This window comes from Apteryx rowi, unplaced genomic scaffold (assembly GCF_003343035.1).
Source record: "Apteryx rowi isolate R43461 unplaced genomic scaffold, aptRow1 scaffold_984, whole genome shotgun sequence".
Classification (NCBI taxonomy): domain Eukaryota; kingdom Metazoa; phylum Chordata; class Aves; order Apterygiformes; family Apterygidae; genus Apteryx; species Apteryx rowi.
The window spans coordinates 3,423-23,222 of NW_020451298.1; the positions used below are offsets into that span (position 1 = coordinate 3,423).

The 19,800-nt window shown below is 36.1% G+C and overlaps 1 protein-coding gene across 1 annotated transcript in view; it reads left to right on the top strand.

Annotated features, from left to right (window-relative positions):
• The first annotated feature begins 484 nt into the window (after positions 1–484).
• Positions 485–19,800, top strand: part of DOCK4 (dedicator of cytokinesis 4) — a 176,636-nt gene continuing 157,320 nt past the window's right edge. The window contains exons 1-6 of the mRNA XM_026055109.1: positions 485–551; positions 4,627–4,710; positions 5,701–5,741; positions 8,070–8,125; positions 9,078–9,174; positions 15,142–15,290. Of these exons, the coding sequence (XP_025910894.1) occupies positions 485–551; positions 4,627–4,710; positions 5,701–5,741; positions 8,070–8,125; positions 9,078–9,174; positions 15,142–15,290 (494 nt within the window). The remainder of the gene's footprint in view (positions 552–4,626; positions 4,711–5,700; positions 5,742–8,069; positions 8,126–9,077; positions 9,175–15,141; positions 15,291–19,800) is intronic.

A 19,800-nucleotide genomic window follows, 5' to 3' on the forward strand; every position in this document is an offset into this window, starting at 1 on the left:
AAACTGCTTTTGCCACACAGCAGGCCTGATTTCATTTATAGCAGATAATATCTGGAATCAATAATAGCTTCTGATCATTTGTCAGGAGGAAAGGAACAACAGTGTCTGCCTCATTAGTTCTTATGTGCAGATCTCCAGCTATTTCACACATAAAAATTTTAAGAATGTAACTGTCTTGTTCCCTGTCAAAACCAGTGCCTCTGACATTGTTCCCATCCTCCAAAGTAGTTATTTACCAGTGTATTTTTACCACATTTCTAAGTGTTTCATATGCTGTCTCTGATACTTGGGACATCATGGCTTAGGGCATTGAATTGGAATTTATTTTTTACTCCAGCATTAAGTATCCACTATATGGCCAAATAGTTATAAAAACCATTTACATTTTTCAGCCTGCTCCCCTCCTTTTTTTTCCTCCTCCTCCCACCTGCTTCAAGCAAGTTCAGGTTTCGCATAATAAAAAATAACCCCTGTTGTAGTTCAAATGCTTATCTTTGGCATAGTGGTAGTTGCTGCAGATGCTGCCTCTACTGCTATAGATTCCTTTATGTGCGTACGTCCAGCTGTGCAGCCACAACCTGCTTTTTTTTTTTTAGTGTTTAAATTAAGTTCAACACTAAGAACTAACTAAACTCATGACAGGCAGGCATCATGAGCACCATGCTGCATTGCACACTTTTTGGGGAGGATATTTCATTTTGTAAACAAAAGGCTGAGCTAGATAGGAAACCCAGCATATTTTTGGTGAGTCTCAAATGCTTCTTCATAACGCTTACTTGCATGTTAGATTTTAATGCATTACTTGCAATTAGGAAGAAATTTTGTTTTTTTCATAACAATAATGCTTTAAGTGCTCTAGAAAAGCAAAAGGTGAAAAAATGAACATGGTATGTATTTGCATGCGATGCATATGTATATACATATATATATGTAAGTACGTATGAGTGTGTGTATATCTATACAGCTAGTTCTGTAGGTATCATGAATATGTTCTGCTCTCTGGAGTTAGGTCAAGGACACTTTAAGCCATAGTCACTACAGAGTGACTAATTATATGCTTGCTGCCAGCATGAGAAAGATCCTAATGAACATCTACAAAGTGTTGCAGAGCTATGTGGACACTGGAGGAAAGGGAAGGCAGTTCTGTTCATCAAATCTGTATCGCAGCTCCATCGCAAATCCTGTGTCCCAGCTGAATCATTGAGTTCCAGCATCTTCTTCATTAGAACTGAAACTGGCTCCTTCTGCAGCTTCTTTATTATCCTCCCTGTAGTCTACTTAAATATATATACTACAGATAGGAAACAAAAGAATAGCCACCTTCTCTCTTGGTCCCAATTCTGTAACATAACTTGAGGGATTTAGTAGAAAACTAGCAAAATAAACGTTTTTGTAGTAAGTTGGGTTTTCTACATGTAGTCATTCATCTGCGGATTCCTGTGCCTTGCTCTAAAGTCTGTGCTGCTCCGCAGTGCGCTTTTCATCTCTTTTGAGAGACGTTGCTAAAGAACGGGGTCTGCCTGTACTGAATCCGACCTGGGGGCGAGACCTTTCTGCAAGGCCTGCCAGCGTTTTGTGAGCGCAGCCAGGGAACATGCTGCCCTAGTGGTGCAGGTGATGCCCTCGTTTCTCTCGCTTTCTTTTCCCTCGTACTCTGCAGGTTATCCTTTCAGAAGATATTTCAAGGTATTTTTTTTTCCCCCACATGTGCTCTAAAATGGATTCTAGCTATTTTCTACTGTGTCAGAATTCATTTTTTTCTGTCCTAAAATGTTTTTAATAGTGAAACTTCCCATTGAAAAAAAAAATCTTTATAACAGATCTAATAACCAAGTAATAGAAATTGAATGTCACAGCAAAGTCAGATCATAACAGTGTGACAGGATATATTGGCTCATAAGGAAAAAAATTGTTGGCACTCTTTTTATTGCCTGGGGTAAAAATAAGACTTCTCACAAGTGTAGCATAGAAGGGCTTGGTTTGGGTGTGCATGCTAGTTCCATTAATTCTTTCATTTTATTTCATTGGCTGTAAGGAGATAGGTGTTGTTGTGGCAGATTTCATCATTTACTCTTCTTCTTGCAAACCAGCAGGGTCATGAGAATGACACCTGCCATTGCAGTGCTGTAAATACAATTTAGAGAATTTAGATACAGATCATATTGATATTCAGCTTCTTTGGCATTTTTTAGAAAAATTTGTTAATTTTAGTTAATATTTCATTTTGCATCTTTGTGTAACTGTTAATTGGAAGATGCTAATTTTTCGAGTCTTAAACAAATTCTTTCAGACTAGAAATACTAGCTGTCTTGTAACTAATCCTCTTACAAATAACGGTGTATTTAGTGGTGTTGGGAAGTGAAATATCTGTTTTCATTTCTGTATGCTTTTCTTAGGGTGTTTTATTTCCATATATAAATGCCTTGGAGAGTACGAGGAGCATCAAACTGAATATAGATTGATTCAATACACATGTCTTGAGAGGAAAAAAAAAATTAAATAAAACTCTCTAATGCTGCAAATTCTGGTCATGTGTTTTATCAAACTCTCGGGGACTGACCAGGCACACAATCTCACAGGCTTTTTGCAAAGGGAGAAATAAATAAACACCGTGGGATCACAGCTTGGGGATTTTTGAAGCCTTCGGCTTCGGAAGAGAGATTTGGCAAAAGTGCATGTTCTTGTTTTTAAAAACAGAGATAATATTTTTTCTGCAGAAGGTCCATGGAGCATAAGGTTTGGCATTACAAGAAAACTAGCGGCAATACGGCTTTGGGGACGTGAAATATTTTAGGAGATGTGCCTGTATGCAGTTCAGCAAAGTCCACTAAAAATTGTGTGTGTATGTGAGGGCAAGATCTGATTCATGTTTTTAAATACTTATTTCTCTGCAGGTGAAGCACAATTTTTCAAAATTATTGTTGGTTTTACAACTGAATTTGGCCGTGTTGATGGTATTTAAAAAAATAACAAAGCCTGTCAAACAGCTTGAGGGCAGAGAATGATTAGTCTTTGTTTCCCCAGAAACCTAAGATCCGTACACATGTGGTGGCAGATTTGTATAGTTCTCATTATTTCCACTTCTTGCTGCAACTCATTTCATATGGCATTTCAAAGCTGGCGTAACATCGCAGTCGGGCAGTTTCCGTGAGCCGCCGCGTGTGCGAGGCCACAGCCTGCTCTAGTATGAAACATCTCCTCTTCCTCTGCTCCTGTGAGCTGGAACTTTCTCGTGAAGACTCACAAATGACTTTTAAATTTGAGTGGCTGCTGACGGCGAAGCCCTCCCAAAGCTTTTCAAGCGCAGCGTGGCAAGAGGAGGAGGGTGGGGGGCCCCTTACTTTGTGAGTGAAGGTATTCAGGGCCTGTGTGGGGGAAAGCCTGCAGGCAGGAGGCAAGTGCTGCTGAAATGGATGTGAAGTTAGCAGCTGTGCCTCAAAATATTGCAGTCCCTTTGGAAGTGTGGTCACTTTACAGGTACATCTGCACCCATGTGGTTTCCCTTTTGCTTTCTGTGCAGGAAGATTTGTTCTCCTGCTGCTGAGTGAATTTTTTTCCTCCCTGTCAGATTTCTGTTTTCTTTTCACATCTAGATTGGCTGATATTTGATAGGAGCAAAACTACAGCTTGGCAGTTGAGCAATTTTTCTACTTCATGTCCTGCTGACATTGGTACACTGCAGTTTTCCTCTTCAACTTCAAAGTTAAGCTCCAAAATAATACTACAATGCAGAGAATCAAATCACTGCTGCTTGGTATCATGGCCTGGCCTGAATGAGACAATATTTTAATTCAAGATTTCAAGTACAACTGTCACAGAATAGATTTATTTGAATTCATACCTAGTGTTTTTTTTCTTAATGCTTGCAGAAATGGGCATTTTGAGTGGCTTATTTTGTTTCTAAGCTAGGTGGCTCTTCTTTTAACACTAAGAATATAAGGTTTAAACTTGACCATTAGAAGTGTTTGGGAGCAGCCCGGTGCATGCTTTGCTTGAGGCAGGTTTTATCTCCAAAGGGAAGAGCCTTTCAGTAGCTCCCGGCACACGCTGCCCTCCTCACCTGAGCTTGACTGGCTTTTCGGGTCTGGGAGGTGGTGGGTGAGCGTCAGGGTGTATTTTAGTGACTCCCCCTGCAGTGCGCTTTACTGTTTGCCACTTGCTAGCCATTTCCGCCCATTTGGGATTAGATGGAGATTATATGGGTCTATAGCATCCATTAAAGTGATGTGAAAGGGGTTCTTTCCCTTTTGTTACATGTCAGCATTATAGATGGCAACACAAGTATTGGCACTTTCAGTTTGCAGACTTCTGGGGCTGAATATGTATTAGTCTGAACATCTGGAATAAAACAGTTTCTGTCCTTATGGGTAGTTACAACTAGCTAAGTGTTCTCCAGTACAAGCTCTCCATTTGCGCATAGTAGGTCAGTACGTGGTTTAAGTCCTGTATTTTTAATATTCTGTAAGTGCCTTAGTCTCTGGTTCTTTTTACAACTTGTTAAGTTTCAGTAAGCCTGTCTGTTCTAACATTTAATTTCCCCTGTTAATATACTATTTTTAATAACAAAAGGATTCTTGATTTGTACTGTAACGGTGTAATTAATTGAAACCTAATATCTTTTTTTAGTAATAGCTGGTTTTCGAGGGACAGTCCCACATGGCCTATCGCTGGAGATTGGAGACACTGTTCAAATATTAGAGAAATGTGATGGTAAGTTCACAGGTTGGAATTCTAGCTATAATGAAATATTATATACTGTTAATTTGAGCCCCATTACTGTTCACTTATTTTTTAAATGAATACACTTTTTTACAAGTCAACAATAGAACACATTCCAGTCTCTTCATTTTTTGCAGTTCCAGGAAACTCTAATGCCTGTGATTTTTTTTGGCAATTCACCCTTTTTATTTGGTCTTTCTATTTAATAAACATCCACAGAGTTAAAACAGCAAGAAATTCTCATTGGGATTCTTCTGCTTTCATGCTGTATCCCAGAGAAGCCTTCTTCCATCAGGAGGCTTTCAAATTAACACAAAGTCACAAATTTAAATCCTACAGCAGTGTAAAAATTTGCCTCCGTTCTGAGGTAGAGAACACTAATATGACTTTAGCAAATGTCTGTTCCTAGAGTAAAGGAAACAAAGCTTCATTTCTTTCCTAATCTGTTTCTTTAATACATTACCTGAGGTTTGTCTGTCAATAAGATTTTTTTGGATAGTTTAAGATGATACGGGTATTTTTTTGTTTGGTTAACATCAGGATTATAAACTCTTAATCTGCTTATAACAATTTTTTCTTACAAAAGGTATGGGATCTGGTGTTTTGAATCAGGTATGTTATGAACTTTGTGTAGTAATGTGGCTGATGAATCATGAAGTCCAAAAATGATTTGTAAATACTTAGGGGGAATATGAAACCATTTCCCCTTTTACCAGGTGTGTTGTCCAGTGCAAAATATATCTGGCTTGCACTGTTAGAAACGTTTGGGGATGCAGGGTTAAAGAGTAATTCCTGAAAATAACTGTGAATATGAGCTAGTTTAAAGCAAACAAACCTTTCATTGTGTGGGAAGTTCACTAATGACTCCAGTCTGACAGAACTGTGTAATAGCCGATCTGTCCAAAGGGAGAGATGAAATCTGTGTTTGACACATGGAAATGATTTACATGCTTTAAAAAACAAAATGTTATGTCTTCACAGGATGGTACAGAGGATTTGCCTTAAAAAACCCCAATGCTAAGGTAAAAGTCAATTTCAGTTTTGTGTTCTTTGGCAAAAATATGCATTTAATCTTTTAAAAGTTCATAATCTCCAGGTAAGTATATGATATATATTCTTAAAGGAAGACTGGAGCTTAGTGTAAGCATGTTATTGATGTTGCTTGAATTAGTTTTGGGTGTGGTTTACATTTCTGAAATCCCCCAATGTATTAGGATGATACCCTTTACAAGGGTGAAGATCTGGTAAATTATCTTTTGTTTCTGATTTTTAATTTGTTGACTCAGAGGAAGCAAAATTAAAGGGAAATGACTGCTGAGAATGCATGTTATGAATAGTATCAGATAAGTTGTTTGGAATGTGACTATTTCCTAGATCTTATGTATTAATTTTAGAACAGCCAGTTGAGACAGCTAGCACAGGAGTCATATGCATTGGTTGAATAAAATGTATGTATTTCCCTGAAAAATATGCAGTTCGTTTCATTTCTCCTTGTTGTGAAGTCCTATTTTCATAGTAATGCTGATAGTACTGACTTCAGTGATGGTGGTTTTTTTGATGCATTCATACATGAAATAGTATGAAATTCATATATTTTTTCCAGCTTTTGTTTATCGTGTACCTGCTTTTAACCTCCTGTTGACTTGTCTCTGTGACTGTAATGGTTGCCATTTATACGTGGAAAACCATTTCAAGACAACTTTCTTTTTTTCCTCAATACAGAACACAAGCTTTTGTTTTATTAAAGCCATTGAAGAAATATAGTAAATCACCTGTTGCTCCTTCAGTCCGCATCCTGTGCATCTATAAAAGCCTCTTTAGCTCCAAAATAGGTCAAATATGTATTAATTTCAAAAGTTTCTAGAGGCTCATATCATAAAGTGGTCTCTGCTTTTATATAAATTTCCTTTGTTTTCCGTGGAAGAGCTAATTGAACAATAAGTTTAGTCCCAGAGTCTAATCATGTGTTTACTACTTTGACCTTGTTTATATGTTTTTAATTTCATTCATAAGACATAAGCAGTTGGGATTTGTTTTTACATCTTCTGTCTTTTATTGCAATTCTCACCACATGCTTGCTGTCAGTGTTGCTTTGTGGTCTGTCAAATGTGTTGATAGAAGTTATGGGCTTGCTAAAGATGACTTGACGTGTGAAGAAATAAGATGTATATTTTCTGCTTTCATAGGATGAATGAAAACAACTTTCTGAATTGCATTTGGAAAAGGAGTCTCTCCCAAAATAAAATAATAAGAGACCGTTGCACCTCGGTTTGCTGGTATTGTTCTGTCAAGAGTCTTCCCTTGTTATTCTGCAAGCTTTGACTCTTGAAGAGAATTACTTGTGGCAGCTGCTCAACAGTAACTGTGCATATGCAACCATCCTGTTTTCCGGGACATCATTACAAATGCAGGGTTGCACATCTTACTGTCCTGGAGAGATGCTCTCCTGAACTATTTCATGTTACTGAAGAGCAGGAGCACTCGTGGGCAGTTACTACCACATAGCAGATGTGTATATTTGTCAAAGGTCTGACATATATTTGTGTTGTAAGAAAATAGTGCACCATCGCAGACGAAAGCTGTATGCAGCTGTGCATTTTATAGAGGAGAACTTGTACGTGTTTTCCTCCACTGCATTAGGTAACTAGCGGTAGCATATTCTTCAGAAATTATGTTCTGAGCAGGAAGTTTGAAATTGAATCATTTCATTTTGCTTATTGTTCTGATTTATGAAGATTAGGGGGCTGCAAGAACAGCGTAACTATTTTGGCAGTGCTATCCATGCAAAAGAACAGTGGAGAGTCCTTAAATAACTAAAGGACCACCCCTGTCAGGACACTGAGACTCTTTGATAGGTATTCAGATTAGAAGCATCTACCACACCTTTCTCATGTACTGCAGGCCACAATAGTTCGCAAATAAAACTAGAAGTACTTTATTTTGAAAATCCATATCTGAAGATAATATTTTTAAGATTCTGTTGGTAAGAAGTTGCTATCCCAAATTACTCAGCATCCTGTCATGGTAGGAAAAATTAGTAAAAACATCTAGCATAAGAGTTATTGAGCAATCTTTTGTATGTTCTACACATATTTAGCTTCTAATTTTCTGAAATATTGAAGCAATAAAAGTTTTGAATATTACATTTTAGTTGCTTTTAGATCTATACTGAGTGTATATCACACAGTCTTTTTTGTGTATGTTTATTTGTAATTCTATTTGGAGGACTTTTAATTCAGCACGTGGCATGTTATACCTTCAGGAGTACTTTAAATTAAGATTCTTCTCCAAAGTCATGTAGGAAGTAGTTTGTTTGTTTGTTTTTACCTGAATTATTTTGTTTTTTTCAGGGTATATTTCCATCCAGCTACATTCACTTGAAAAATGCGTGTGTTAAGAACAAAGGGTAGGTAAAATATTCTGAATTCAAATATTTAAAGGTGGTCAGTAACTTATACCAAAGACCTTTTGCATATAAGGTAAAGAAATGATTTTTGTTATGCTATATCTTCAGCTTACTGCTGTAAGATGTGAAATGGTTGTCCTTAACTAATCCAGTACCCTTGCTTGGTCATAAAATTGGAATCACATATTCTCTAAAGACATGGAGAACAATTGAGGAGATCAGTCTGTATTGTCCAGAGTAAAGAGAAAACAATTGCATGTTTTTCCTTACTGTTGTTTTGTTTAAATAAGGTGTTATTCTTTTTAAAAAAGTTATTCTGTACAGGAGTTTGCTATTAACCTGTTTTTTAAGTTTAGTCATTTTTCTTTAAGGACACCAGCTGTTCCATAGCAGACAAGCTGGCATTTCACAAAAAAGTGCTAAAATAACATAACAAGTCAATAGCAAAATATTTCTCCAAAGCAATACATGAATAGAAGTTTCCTTATTTCTTCAAGTAACAAAGAACCAGTATTTATTTTTGGATGACTACTGATCTTTTTTTGCTTTAAGAAGAAGGGTTAACAAAAATGGAACAATTAGTTAAAATTAATTAAAAATTATTTTGAAACTCAAATGTTATGAATAAAAGAAACATTGTTTTTTTTTAAAGATGTGATACTTATCTTGCCATATCTCATTTAAAAGATTTTATTTGTCAGTGTTCTTAGTTCAGCACAATTTTTTCCAAAGTTTTACATAATTTGGGAGTATTTAAAGTGTATCTTTTATTTGGATGTGTTAATGAGAGAACTGATAGATAAAGAGGTTAGAAACCTCTTTAAGTGAAAAGATTTATTATCAAACAAAATAAAGGTAGATGTCCTTTATTTTGGAGGCATAAGTGGATGACTGAGTAGGAATAATGTGGTTTGCAATGCTTATGTAATACATGTTCTTCTGCATGTTACAGACAGTTTGAAATGGTTATTCCAACGGAAGATTCTGTTATTACAGAAATGACGTCAACTTTAAGAGACTGGGGAACGATGTGGAAACAACTTTATGTGGCAAGTACCATGAATAATGTTGCTTTGGTTGAATACCAACTGAAAAGACCAGGCTTTGTTATAATATAAATATTTTTCCATTAGGGAGAAAGGGCAAAAAATACTGTTGAAGATTGTAGACAGTTGGGGATTTTCTTTTCCTGTTGGATTTAACTCTTTTAAACTCAGTATTCATGCTTCTCTATTCACCCTTTCCTAGCCAGTAAATTAGTTAGAAAGGCTTCCCTTGTCATTTTAGTCCAACTTCAAAAATGATAAGATTTTGGAAATGAGACAGCAGGTGTCTGGCTGATATCTTACTGCATCTGTAGAGATTCAACATGTGAGTAGAAAGGATAAATGCATCTTTTTCACATATGAATGACCAGAGTGTACATACACAGAGAAGGAAAAATTGATTTAGAAGAACTTATTAAGTAGTAGTAAGAAATATAAAATAAAGGCATTTTCAAGCAAGCTGTTGTTCAGACAAGACATTAAAATGTCATAGTTGCACTTAATATAGTATGGAAATAAATTGAGAATAAGGGAAGACCTTCCAAAAGACCTTTCAGTGATTTTGATTTGACTTTGGTTTCTGATGTCAGATCATTTTGATTAGATTAAAATCATTAGATTAGATTAAAAACAAAAATCAGAAAACAACATATTTAGGTATAAAGTCAAGTAACCACAAGTCTGACTTTAAGCCTTTTATTTCTTTTTAAGACTTTTTTTAAAAAGGGAAAAAAGGTAGAAGGAAGGCAGTTCAGGAGTGAGGTAAAAGATTTTTTTTTCCATAGTGTAAACAAATTTTTGAATTGAAACTGCGAGACAGAAGAGATTTGAAGACAGTGAAGTTCATCATTTTTATAAGATGAAAGAGATATATGCCTTCCTTAAAAATATCTGCCAAGATAGGAGAGCTTTAATATTTATAGGCTCACTTTACCTTTTCCATGTTCTTTATTAGTAAGGTCAACATTTCTTTTGCTTGAGTCAATTTGTCTTACTGCTTATATTTAAAACTTAAGAAAGCCCTAGGGCAGCATATAAGGCTTTAACAACTTCACTTCTTTCTTGAACTAAGAATATTTGACAACTGTAGGAGTTCGAAGTTGTTCCCCCCCCCCACAAATGTAAGACAGTGGAATGCTCCAAAAAGCTGTGATTGAAGGAGTGGTTGCAGTAATCTGCTTTTAAGACTTAGAGATTTCAAGTGAAAAAAAGGGGTAATTGTGATTATCTAGTCTGACCTTCTACATAACTAAAAACAAAGGATTTTCTGTGTTAGTTTGTGCTTTGTGTGAAGGTGCTCTACTTCAGTTCAAGGCATTTCAAGCCATTTTGTTTTATCTTTTTGAATGATGGACTAATATCTCTTAAGTTGTTCCAGTCATTGACTGTTTCTGCTGCTAAATTTTAGCATCTTATTTATTGAGTCCTGTCCAGTGTCATCTTCAAGCCATTGGATCTTAGGATTCCTTTCTTTGCTGAATAGAAGTGTAGGAAATCAGTGTAACAAAGCTCAGTGTAGATAACTTGTGGAAGGGGAAGGTGACTTTATTATACAAAATCTCTAAGTCAGTTGATTAACTTGTACTCATTTCCTCATAGATTTTATTCACTCATGCATCCACATGCTTATAAGCACCAGGATATGCGTCTGTTATCTGATCAGTCTCACTTGTTTGGGACACACAGGACAAGAGGCGCCAGCTGTAGAGTCCTCACTGCTGTGGGGGAGGTGGTTTCTTGATTGGCAATCATGAATCGATTCTGGACTGGCCTGTTGCACACATTAGGAGCAGATTCTGTTTTGGATCTTCTACCTCATTACTTTGTCTCACCCTTCATAAGTCTTAAGCAAAGGTCCCATGTTTCACAATTCTTTTGTTTTCCTTATCTGGATGTTTTATGTCTCTGGTTCTGTTCTCCATCTTCCTATCATCTTCAGGTCAGTTTGCTTCTCTTTGTTTGAATGAAATCACACATATGGTGCTCTATAGCAATTAATGCATACCTTTCCTTGTTCTGTCACTTCTTGTGGTACTTGCATATGCATTTTTATATTTCGTTCATGCCAATGTTAGTATTTCTATGACAAATCCCTACAGAAGTTCCCTCTATGAAATTGTTCCACTTTTAAGATGTTTATAGTCTTAACTTTCTACTTAATTATCTTTAGTGGATTTATCTTCTCAAATTTCACTTTGAAGCATGCTTTCTAGCCTTAACCATTCCTGTTTTCTGAACCCATTCTGTGTTTCCTGTAGCATTTCTGGACCCTGACCTGGATATAGTATTCCAGTAGCAGCTGGGTGAGCACCAAACACAGAGCAGCTATAAGCAACTATTCTTTTCTCAAAGAATAACCTTAATGTGTGTTGTTTGTATAAGCCTTGTTTATCACCTATTCTGCTTGCTCTGTGATCTCTCCTCTTCTGTATTTACCTCTCTTAAAATCTTCAGTTGAAGTGAAGACTATATCAATAAATATTTTATTTTATTTTCCAGATATTAATAAAATATTAAATAGAGTAGGCTAACCTATGTTTGCATGGAGAAAGCTATTCAAAACTCAGCCACCTGATGGTTCCTCATTTATAATCTTGTTTGGAGTCACCAGTCAGCTAAGCAGCTCTTACCCCATTATATAAATCACATTGACTTGTGATTATTCTAGTTTATTAGTCTAAATGCTGTGCAGTATCAATAGTGTTTTGGATGCAAACTCCCTGGACTTGCCAATTTTGAAGTATCCAACTTCAGTAGCTGCTAGTCCACTTTTCCTCTTGAAGGTTACTGCCATTTGAGTGCAAATGTTCTGAGTGCAACCTAATGTTGTTGCCTCTTCTCTGACACACAGAAACAGGGAACTGAAAGAAATTTCAAGGGATGAAAGTTGTACTCTGAACCTGCATACTGAGTCAGGATTGAATATGCTTGGACCATCACTGACAAAAGGTTTTCCATCCTCCAGCTGGAATTTGTCAAAAACTTCCAATAGTGTAAAGTCTGATCTTCCAAAGCAGCTTAGTGTGTTACGTTGTTATTTTTATGGCTACAAGGTTTTTCTAAAATCTTACATAAATCACCTTAGTTCTAGATAAGCCCAGTTAATAAGGAAAGAAATAACCTGCTATTGCCTTTCAAAAGGTTCTGGTAGGTACTGGAAGACTTACCATACCTTCCCTTAGCATTCATTTTTCTGAAAAATCTCAGTGCTGGTAACCTTCCTTCTTGTTCCAGTTGCTCTGCTTTGTACCTTTTCCAGTTTTTTTAATCCTCAACACTCAGTGCCCAAAGTTGAATCTTGTGTGTCATCTGAGGTCTTGCCAAGGCTGAGTTGAGTGGAATGGTTATTATCGTTCATAGGGACTTCACTTTGAAGTGCATTCCACGGTGAGAAATGTCGTCTTTCAGCATGAGTTGCCTTCTTCACTTGTAGTCCATAAATCCACTGTCACTTTTCTACAGTGTTGGTGCCTATTTCATTTTTTCTTGTTTTGTTTTTGTCCATTTGAATTCTTCATAGCAATAAGCATTCTGTGCTTGTCTCTTAGTGCATCTTGCAGACATTTGAATGCTTCTCCAATTTATCAAGGTCATACTGAGCTTGTCCTCTAGACCACAAGGCCAGAAAATTTCTCAGGCTTAGTTCACGATGAAAATACTGAACAGAACCAACTTAAAACACATCTCTGAAAAACTTGATATTAGATGTCTTCCTGCTGCCACAGTGAGCCTTTGATAACCACTCTTTGATATCTGTTTTTCAGCCAATTTATTTTAACTAGTTATTTTAATTATTCAACTTATTTCCCTGGTTGGAGAGACTACAACACTGCTGTTCCTCCAGACATGCACTTGGCCAGACATGCCAGTTGGTATGACATGGCCAATGCAGTAGCCATTCTGACCTCCATAGTATTTCTTGGTTGCCTTTTGAATGACTCTGTGTGATTTGGGCAATCAGTATTGGGTCTCCACAATGACATTGTTTCTGTTTTTTTGAACATTTATCATCTTCCAAAACATTAAAGAACATTTCACAACCTTTTATGATACTCAAGTCAGAGTATCTTGTTACATTTAGAGTACATCTAAATGTACTCACCTGTCTGCCTATTCTAAACAAATTATACATTTCTATATCACTGATTAGTTTTATGTAAATCACATGAAGTGATTTTCATGTGGATTTTCATGGGGGTTAGTTTTGTTGAATGGCTGAAGCATATCTGAGTATGATTGTTTTATGTGCTTAATATAAATAAATATATTAGTACACTCGCTCATCCTGGAGCAAAAAGATGATCCCCTTTGTTGACAGAACCACATCTATATAGCAAGCACAGTTGCTTGCACATCCACTTGGCACTTTGAGATACAAGTAACTTATAAACAAACAAATCTAAAGCTTTGAAGAAAAGGATGCTGTTAGATATCAAAATGTTGAGTTTAATTGGGATGTTAAATATTAGCATCTCTCTCAAATTCAGCTGAATAATTTACTTAAGCAAAGCTCAATGTCAGATACTGAAAGAAAGATACACCTTAATTTAGTATTTATTGGACTTGTGCTTTTAACTGTACAAATGAAAGCTTCATACAATAGTGTCTCATGGAAAACTGAAAACATAGTGTCAGCCTAATTCTCCATAACTTTCTTATAAAGTCTTTTCCATCTCTTGCTGCTAATTCAAGGGCTATGTGTATGAGATCTGATATTGTTTGTTTCCCTTTACTTGTAAAATTCATATATTCCTATTCTTCTCACTGAAATTTTTTTTTGGGGGGGGGGAGCGGGCAACTTTTTTTTCCTTAACTACTGTTACTATTTGGTATTCAGAATACACCGTGCTTTTTTTTTCCCTGACAGAAAGCCAAAAGGAACAATAAATCAATGCCCATTTTAGCGAGTTTATGAAGTAAATGAATGTGAAATAAAAAATAATAAAGCAAAGTGTTAGAGCCTTTGGAATAAAAAAGTTATTGACAGAGTAATGATGCTTCTAAATAAATTAATTTTGGCTTTTCATGGCAATTGTGAAGGAGAAGTAGCTGAACTTTGGTTTTATGCCACTTCTTCATAGGAAGAAGGAAAAGGGAAGAGGAAGGGCTTGGGATTTTTTGACAAGAATAAGCAGAACATATCTGAATAAGAATGTGTTTTCAACATTGTGTAATACATCATTTAATGGAAACTGCAATAACTTTCTCAAGCTAAAGTTTCTTAGACAAACTATATTAAGTAAAAATAGCTTAAGTAGGTGAAGGAAGAGTTAAAATTACCACTACTATTTGTTAGGGTTTATAGGAAATGGTTTACGTGTATAACTAGTGTATAATTACATTAGAGTAGGAGGATGAGGTTTAAAAAGCAATCATATTCACATAATTTCTCCTGCTTCTCAGTTAGATGAGGCAAAACTGTCCTCTGGAAGAGATTTCTGTCTGTGTGATACTATTTATTTACAGTGGTGCATACAGTTATGTCCATGCAAGAAATAAGTTAAAACTACATTTTTAGTGCTACATGGTTAAGAGTTTAAAAGCTAGGAGGTGTTGCTTTTTGTTCTCCTTGTGTGTCTGCATTCAAATAGTCTTGAATTACATAATCGCATATCTGTTTTTGTTGGGACAGCACAGAATGAACATGCTCTTGGAATAGAATAATACTGAGATGAAACATTTTTTTGTTGCATCTTTGCCAGGTCTATCACATAAATTAGACTGTGTGAAGATGAAGCATAAGGAACTGGAGTGAAAGTGAGTGTGGTGCAAACACTGGGTCTGTGATAAGTGCTGAAATGATTGTGTGTGTGTGTGTGTGTGTGTAAATGTCACAGTAGGATGAGAAAAAAAGACCGTGACTAAGTGGAATAAGGAAGGAGTTTTCCTGATTTCCCTACCATGTATGTATTCATTAGAATTGTCAGCTTACTCAGTTGACGTAGATGCGATTATTTGTTTGTCTCGCAGAGAAATGAGGGAGATCTCTTTCACCGACTGTGGCACATAATGAATGAAATCCTAGACCTGCGAAGGCAGGTCCTTGTTGGCCATCTCACCCATGACCGAATGAAGGATGTGAAGCGACACATCACTGCTCGTCTGGATTGGGGCAATGAGTGAGTAAATATAACAATAGAAGGAAATAGTGTAATCTAATTATAATGTGGAAATTTTAGGCTCATGGTAGAGCATTGAAACAAGGAACAAGCTTCTGACAAATGTTCTGATGTCAGCTTTTCTTTTTTTTTTTTTAAGGACTTCCTTTTTTAATGTCCCCCATATTTTAACAATGAAAAATGAATGACTTTCTGTATAAAAAAAAAATATATATATATATTTTTTTCTTATATGCGCCTGTGTATAGATGTATGTTTTCACACAGTAGAGGTGCTATCTGCGAGAGAACTATGTTGAAAGTTTGCAGCTTCCTGTTAAACCACCTTTAAATACACACCTGGCCAGATTCCTATATGGTGCAGTTTAGCACAGTTCCGTTGTCTTAACTGAAATTAGACTCGCTGACACTAGCTCCTTTTTGATTTGTCTCTTGTGATTCATTTAATACTTGGGCATCTCTAATATACATCTTGCTGCTAGGCTTTGTGCCTTTCTTTTGCCTGAATAGCTAAGAAAAGAGCTCTTCTGTATTCTGTTAATTTTTGATTAAAAACAAAAATAAGCAAACAAACCAGATATTTTCACATCTTTGTTTTTTAAACACCTGCTATTTCAAAAAATGTCCCTTCAGTATTACTAAATGATTAACAGAATAAAGAGTTATAGGGATAAAAAATAGCATAATGTGTGATATTGAAGATGATTTCTAAATCATTTTCCAAATATAGCTCACACTGACCTTGCTACTACCTTGCACAGTTTGGAAGGTGATAAGCTTATCGCTATTCCAGGTAGACCGCACATACGAAAAATAAGCACAGCAGGCTACTCTCCACTCAGTATTGCTACTGAAAACAGTGGTGCAGATTACCAGTGCCCTGGCATTTGCAAGGAGAATGAAAACAGACTTGACCCTCTGCTTTTGTAGCAGTGACACATCAGGCTCTTGTAATTTTTTCTTAAAGAAATGTTAGGTCTTTGTTTAAGAATGTTAGGCTTGGGCATTGCTTGGCAGCTGAGTAGTATGGACAATATGAAGACAAAAAGTGCTCACATATTGGTAACGCTGACGTGCATATATTGCTTTTGCTGCTGAGTGCTTCGAGTTTGGAAATATGAGATAAGGTGAAAGAAACTCTGCTGAACTTAATTTTTGCTGAAATATTATACATAACTTGCTTTGCAGTGCTTCCTAACTAGTAGAATTGACTATAGATTGACATTTTGGAAGCCTTTAAGTACATGGACTTGTGATTAAATTTGATAGTTGCGACTGCAGGTTAATAGTTTCTGTTGTGTCTGACAATCTTGTCTTTCTGCCATTATGTTTGTTATCTTTCACTGGTTTTTTTGCATGGAGGCCATGAAGTTTATACAAGGATTGTTTTGTAATCTTTTTACAGAATTCTAAGGCTTCATCAAAAGCCTGGTGAAGTAAATGAGAATCTTTCCTTTCGATTCTACTGGGTTTTAGATTAGGTGCCTACTTCAGAGTGTATCTATATTAAAAAAAAAAATTGAAGTACTTCCTGTTTTTTTCTGGGAAAGGAACAGTGGAAGAAAAAAACATGGAAGAAAGCAGAGCAGATAGATGTTCTGTTATATGCATTATAACAGAATTAGGAGGAAGAAGCATGAGAATAGGGAAAAAAAAGTCTTTGTGTGGACATGTCGTTCTACATTTTGTTTAAATTATCTCTTTTTCAAAAAATGACTAATTGTGTTTTAACCTGGAGAAATGGGAAAAGTAAAAGAAGGAATATCTTTATTCATAACGGACTCAGTCCTCCTGCAGTTTTGCTGAGAGCCTTTGCTTCAAGTACTTCAACAAAAATAGCTCAAATAGAGATGTTATTGGGTATTCGTTTTGTTATTTCCTGCATCTACATTCCCCTCACCTATCTCGGGTTAAAGACTTGGTTTTCTTTAGGAAGATACTGGTTTTACTTGAATAGAAGTAATACAATACGACAATTCCTGGAGAATTGCTGTAGGGTCTCACCTTTTATTTAATCTGATTTTGGAGTTGAAGGATCATGGGGCCTTTTGCTTAGATCTAGCAGGCTACTTTGCTAGATGTCTGCGAAAGGAAGGGCAAGAGTAAGATTGCTTATTTTAGGAGTCATAGGAGTCTCCAATTTGCCTCACAGTCCACTATATTGAGGGACTAGCATCATTAAGATTGGTGTTTTATATGGCCACGAGGACAACAAACGTTTCATTTCTTTGATCATCTTGTGAGAAAACAAGTTGAACTTTGGAAAGGTAATTAAACTAAAACAGGCAAGTAAACTAATCTCCTAAAGTATATAAAAATCCCCTCCTATTAAAGTAGTAGCTATCATACCAGAACAGGCCAATAACCTGATATAGGCTGATATACTGCTTAGAGCAGTGCTCTGTACCTTATTCTATAGGAAACATTTTCTATAAACTGTATGGCTGTACATACAGTAATACAGAAGTTGGGAAGTTCGAATCAACCTTTGAAAGAGATAGACTTGATCTTCAAAGCATGTCACCAGACTACACTCGAGTCACTATAACTTTCATTGTAGAAATAAATGTTCTTAGTAGGGATAAACGTGATTCAGATCTCATCTCTACTATTTTTTCCCTGACTCTGTGGGTATGGACCTTCAATTTACTAAACCAGTCTTTCTTGCCAGAATACTGATTGCCCCCATTTGAAACAAACAAACAAGAAACCTACCCCAGATTCTGTTCTAATAAACACAAGCTGTTGACTTAAATTTATTTGCTGTGGTCCATCCAATGCCCTTAATTCTGATTTTGGCAAGGATCTACTGCATTGCCAACAGGAGAGGTCACCATGGGGGATTTTATGAGGGGAACATCTGTCCTCTGAGATCCTAACCCAACTATCAAATCTGAGTTGATTTTGAGCCAGTGCTTGGAAGTCGGACAAGATGCCATAAGTTAAAAATGATCCCAGTTTGCTTTCTTTTGTCCTCTCAGTCTTTTTAAGGGAACAGTGACCTCAGCAACTGTTGCTCTGTTTGAAAAGAAATGACCTTGTTTCGTTTGTGGGACCACTAAGAGCAAAATTAAGCTTCTTCCAACAGAGAAATTTATTGTTATGAAGGAAACTCAAAACATCCACAAAATCAAATGTGGATGCAAGTTTGGGGCAAAAATGTAGAACAGCTGTAACTGCTTTCAGAAATAACTGCTTCAAAGAGGACAAGAAAGAGAAATTTGGTCTTTGCCTCAGCTTTTTAAGTCTGCAAGTGGGAAGGCTTTTGCAATACTTCTGGACTTAGAAAGCCTGTTCAGGATGTTCTGCCTGCCACAGTCTATCAAACGTGCACAAACACGTAATATAGCAGCACTGTAAATGCTTTGCACCTATTTGTGCTGGTGGCAGAGTGAAATCTATTACACAGATGCTATGCATACTCTCACTATACTGTTTTCTCTCAGTCAGATTATTTATTTAGTGTAGTAAGTAGCAGAAATGATACCACAGCCAGTTTTACCGGGCATCACTTTTTGTTGGTCATCTCCCAAGTCATTTAAATGTACCTTGGCTTTCTTCTGTGGCGATATCTTCAATATTCATAAACTAACCTTATAATCATTTCATTAAGATCTCCTGTATAAATAGTGTTCTGTTTTTAGAATAAATTTTAGTATTCTTTACTTGAGAATTCAATTCCCATAGAGGGTAAGAAGATGTACAGTACTTCTTAGTTTTCCACTAAATATTGGATATAGCTGTTATTCAAAATTCTTGATAGAAACTATAAAAGCATAACAGGACTGGCACAAACTGTCCAAAAAGTAATCTTGATTTGGGTAACTCTTAAAAACAATCAAACAAAACCACTTCATTAGCTTTAAATGTATTTTATTTGCTTAATAATATCATGTTTATCTTGTATTCCAGCATATGAGTGAAAGTAATATAATTCATAATAGGGGTTTATTGAAAGCTTTCTGCAGTGTGAGGCATTAAGTGTTTTACAGAGATAGCTTAAAACCAGAACAAATACCATTATATGTAGCCACTGTATGCAATTACAGCTTACTTTACATAAATGAGTACTGCTCTGATGGCATCCTTTTTTCTAAAAGGTGTTAATTCAAGCAAAATTTTGCAACTTTTCCACTTGGAGGAGGTGAGGTGAGATGGATCATGTTAGAAATGGTAGAACAAACTGAAGCCTTCCCCCCACACCCAAATCCCTATGTGTGAAGGAGCTTGTCAAATGTTACTTGCTGGCTGTTTTGCAGAATGACAGAGAAAAATCTTATTTTAAAAATCTAATGTTAATCATATTTTTTAAATCTTTCTGTCTTACTCACCTCTTCTCCCCCTGTTTTCACTCCCTATAATTCCATTTCTCTGAGACCAGTGTGATAAATTCGTTCTTTAACAATTATTGAAATGTTTGCATCAAATGCCAAATATTACAAAGCTTTGAGTAGATAATCATTAGTAACTTATTTGACAAGGTTAGAATATTTTTTGTAATGTCAGGGGAC